At 72.1% G+C, this 4,279-nt stretch overlaps 1 protein-coding gene across 1 annotated transcript in view; it reads left to right on the top strand.

Annotated features, from left to right (window-relative positions):
* CHLNCDRAFT_133330 (hypothetical protein) overlaps window positions 1-4,279 on the top strand; it is a gene marked incomplete at both ends in the record, with an annotated part of 6,514 nt that overhangs the window by 771 nt on the left and 1,464 nt on the right. Inside the window, 9 exons of the mRNA XM_005852102.1 lie at window positions 188-342; window positions 611-822; window positions 954-1,183; window positions 1,419-1,898; window positions 2,102-2,245; window positions 2,532-2,933; window positions 3,162-3,677; window positions 3,898-3,970; window positions 4,130-4,233. Coding sequence (XP_005852164.1) covers window positions 188-342; window positions 611-822; window positions 954-1,183; window positions 1,419-1,898; window positions 2,102-2,245; window positions 2,532-2,933; window positions 3,162-3,677; window positions 3,898-3,970; window positions 4,130-4,233 — 2,316 coding nt within the window. The remainder of the gene's footprint in view (window positions 1-187; window positions 343-610; window positions 823-953; window positions 1,184-1,418; window positions 1,899-2,101; window positions 2,246-2,531; window positions 2,934-3,161; window positions 3,678-3,897; window positions 3,971-4,129; window positions 4,234-4,279) is intronic.

Genomic DNA, 4,279 nt, shown 5'->3' with positions numbered 1-4,279 from the left:
TGGGAATCGGGCAGTTGCTGCAGCACTGCAACGAAATGGATGCAGTACAGTACGCCTGCCTTGCCAGCCCACAGCCAGCCACCAAGCAGTAGCATTTACCACGTTGATTCGGCATGCCAGCGCTGGCACCACCAGACTCTGACCCCCAGCTGCTTGCTGCTCATCCCCGCTCACCAACCTCGTGCAGAACGAGGCCGCGGATGCCGCGCAGGCTGCCGCGCTGGCGGGGCTGCCGCCACCGCGCAGCGGGGACGTGGAGTTTTGGCGCGCGCTGCAGCAGTTCACCCTCAACAACGCTCACTACTACTGCGAGACCGCAGACATCTCGCGGCCCTTCCCCAGGTGGGGCCAGTGTGGGCATCCCTGGTGTGTGTGTGTGTGTGTCTGTGTGTCTGTGAGAGCAGGCGGGAGCAGGTGGGGCAGGAGGCGTGGTGGCTGTTTGCAGGGCACTTGGCGGGCCTGGCTGGCAGACGCGCAGCCCTGACGCCGCCGCTGCCGCCTGCGCCTTCTTGCGCCGCTTGCCATCCCAGCCCCCACTCCCCACCCACCCGAGCCACACCGGGACACCCATCACGCCCCGCCCCGCCCCGCCGCGCCCCGCCCCCTGCAGTGACAAGGACCCTCGCGAGCCCGCCGCCGAGTTTGTGTGGAACTCGTGGCTGCGCCAGCCGCTGGTGGAGCTGGGCCTGTACGAGCAGTGCCCCTCGCTGCTGCAGGGCGCGGTGGAGTGCAGCACGCTGGCCCACCCGGGCGGCGGCCGCCGCTTCTCCATGTGCCTCGTCTCCAGGCGGTCGCGCCGCCACCCGGGCACGCGCTACATCGGTGGGTGGGCGCCAGGGCTTGCTTCCTCCTGTAAACACCTCTGCACGCGCATGCCGCTGCCTGGCATCGCCTGGCATGCCTGCATGGTTGCTGCTGGGGTCTGAACCGGCCCGCCGCCCTGCCCCGTGCAGCCCGCGGCCTGAACAGCATGGCGGGCCCCGGCAACGAGATTGAGTGTGAGCTGCTGACGTGGACGCACCCAGAGCAGCAGTACTATGCCGCAACCAGCTACGGCGGCGGCACCGCCTCGCTTGCCGGCGGCCTGGGGGCCGGCGGGGAGGCGCTCAAGTGGGCGCGCGTGGTGTGGCGCCGCGGCACCGTGCCCATCTGGTGGGGCGTGCAGCTGCAGAGCCTGGCGCAGGTGGGTGGGGCGCCCAGGGGGGTGGCGGTGCTGATCTGCCCTGTGTGTTGCAGCCAGCCTGCCTTGTTCAGCCTGCTGCCGCCTGGATACAGTGCCGGCAGGGCTGCCTTGTGCCCGTAAGCGTTGCCGAGTGGGCTGTGGCGCTCCGCTGCCTGATTGCCCTCCTTCAACACACACATACGCACACACACTCACACACACACTTCGCACGCACACTCGGCCTGCCGCCCTGCAGGGCCTGCAAGCAGAGGTGTATGTGCGGGAGGAGCACCCCTACCAGGGCACAGCCTCCTACTTTAGGAACGTGCAGCGGCAGCACGCGCCGCGACCCATGCTGCCGCACCCCTCGGCCGCGGCGGCGGCAGGGGCCGGAGGCGAGGCAGGGGGCAGCGGTGGCGGCGCGGCGGCAGACGGTGGTAGCGCCGCGGGCGGGGGCAGCAGCGAGGGCTGGACGCTGGTGGAGGACGGCAGCACGGATGGCAGCGGCTCGGCTGCTGCGGCGGCAGCTGCAGGGGCGGCGGCAGGGGCGGCTCAAGAGCTGGGCCCCGCCGAGCAGCAGCAGGGGCAGCAAGCTCAGCAGGCTCAGCAGCAGCAGCAGCAGCAGCATAGTGGCTGCGAGGGCGGCGGTCTGGGCGTGCCCGTCACCTGCATAAACCTGCTGCACGCCAACCCCAAGAAGGCCTCGGAGCTGATGCTTTCCAGCCATTTCCAAGACGTGCGGCGCCCTGCACCACCCAGCCACCCAGCCAGCCGGCCGGCCTGTCTTTCCGCTGCCTGCCTGCCTGCTGGCCAGCCGGCTGCCTGCGCGCTTGCCCGAGGCAATGCAGCGCACCGCTGCCTCAGCACACCGCTGCCTCTCCCGCGCCGCGCCCCGCCCCTCACCTCGCCGCGCGCCGCGCCCCTGGCCCCTGCATGCAGGCCATGCGCCACGTGCGGCGGCGCCTGGGCGGCCAGGCCCCCATCCAGGTCGTCAACTTTGACTGGCACGGCAACATGGGGCGGCTGAGCGAGGAGAAGGCGGTTGAGGGCTTCTGGTCCCTCATGGAGCCCTTTGTCAAGCACGTGAGTAGCAGGGACAGCTGCACGGCTGTGAGCAGCGGGGCCCGGGGACAGCATTATGTGCGCGGGCACAAGAGGGGGTGGTCGACGCGAGGGCGACCGCAGGGGCATGGCCTGGCTGGCGCCGGCCTGGGTGCGGCCTGGTTGCGATGGGGCGCTGGGTTCGCCTGCCCCTCGCTGCCGCGCCTTCCCAGGGGCCAGCCTGCCGGGGCCAGCCCTGCCCACCGCTGGCCTGACCACTGCTGTCGCCCCGCCGCGCTTCTCCACCCGCCTCGCCGCCCGCCCGCAGACCGGCTTTGCGTCTGGCTGGATGGAGGCCGGCGGCGGCGGCGAGGCGGCCGGCCCTGGCGCTGCGCCGGCCACGGCCTGGCCCCCGGCCGGCCCTGGCGCTGCGCCAGCCACGGCCTGGCCCCCCGGCTGGCGCATGCGCTGGGACGCGCAGCAGGCCGGCCTGCTGCGCTTCAACTGCGCAGATTCTTTGGACCGAACCAACGCTGCCACCTGCTTCGCCATGCTGCCCGTGCTGCAAGAGCAGCTGCGGGTGCTGGGCGTGGTGCTGGAGTACGGCGTGCCACCCGCCACCGCCGCCCTGCTGCGCAGCCGGCAGCGCTCCAGCGCGGGCGACATGGCGGCGGTGGCGGGGCAGCAGCCCGGCGCGGCGGCGGAGGATGCGGCGGCGGTGTTGCCAGAGGTGGGCTGGCGGGCGGCTGGTGGCGTGGGTGGTGGGCTGCCTTGCCGCCGTGCCGCTCCGGCCAGCGCTGCCCGCTGCCGCCGCGGCTCCACCCCCGGCTGCCTTCCTGCGGCCGCCGCCATCGACCCCCGGGCACAAGCCGCGGCCCCTTTTTCCCTCGCAGCCCACCCTCTCCAGCACTGGCACGCAACTGCCCACCGCCCGTGCGCCGCCCCGCCATGTGTGCAGGGCTGGGAGGTGCGGCAGCACGAGGGGCGCCTGCTGTACATCGACCACATCAACAGAGCCACCCAGTGGACCCCTCCCCCCTCCCCAGCCACCTCCCAGGCCTCAGGAGGCAGCCCCGGCACCTCCGGGCGGCCCCCCTCTGCGGGACGCCCCCCCTCCTCCTCCTCCTCCACCTCCTCCGCCGCCCCGCTGAGCGCCCGCATGATACAGTCGGCATCAGACATGCTGGCACGCCTGCAGCGCCAGACCGCCAGCCCCGGCCCCGCGGCGCCCAGGGCTGCGCCCGCGCTCGACCTCGAGCGCCGCTCCAGCCCGCCGCGAGCCATGGGGGGGCTGGAGCGTGTGGACGGCGGCGCCCCAGGCCAGGCCTGGGCGCGCAGCGGCAGCGCCGGCAGCCTCAACGGCGGCGGCGGCGGCGGCAGCGTGCCGCATGCGGCCAGCGCGCCAGACGTCAGCCTGGCCGCCGCCTCCCACGCCGCCACCGCCTCTGCCACCACCTCAGACGCCCCAGACAGGGTGCGCTGCTGGGGCGTGCTGCGCCTTGGGCGCAGCGCTTTGCGCATTTTCGCTGCAAGTGCCCCCTGCCCTCGGTCTTTGGAGGGCCTGCACGCCCGCCTGCCGGCTCGCCGTGCCTCCGCCTGCTGCAGCCGCTGCCCCCGCCGCCTGTGTGCTCCCGCCTCGGCCCCCGCCGCCCGCCACCCGCCTCCCTCCGCCCGCCTGCCCGGTGAGCCTGCAGGACCCCGCCCGCCCCTGGGCTTTCTTCGATTATGACATCAACGATGTGCGGGAGCGGCTGTTCAGGGATGCAGGTGGGGGTGGGGAGCAGGGGTGGGGGGTGCTGCGGGCACACACAAACACCCCACCTGCCCCCTCATACAAAACGACGTTCTCTTTTTCGAAGCACAGAAAGGCCAGTTCATGACAACACGACCATTGACGTTCCCCTTTCCTTGAAAACAAAACCGCAGTGAGCGACTATGTTGAGATGTTCCGCGTGCACGGCGACATCCACTCCTTCCTGTACACAGGCTCACCCGCCATGCACTCCCACGTGCTCAACCTGGTGGTGCAGGTGGGGTGGGTGAGGGTGGGTGGGCATGAGTGGATGTGAGGGAGGG

This window comes from Chlorella variabilis (genome assembly GCF_000147415.1).
Source record: "Chlorella variabilis unplaced genomic scaffold CHLNCscaffold_1, whole genome shotgun sequence".
Lineage (NCBI taxonomy): Eukaryota > Viridiplantae > Chlorophyta > Trebouxiophyceae > Chlorellales > Chlorellaceae > Chlorella > Chlorella variabilis.
This window is presented reverse-complemented; position numbering and strand designations above follow the sequence as displayed.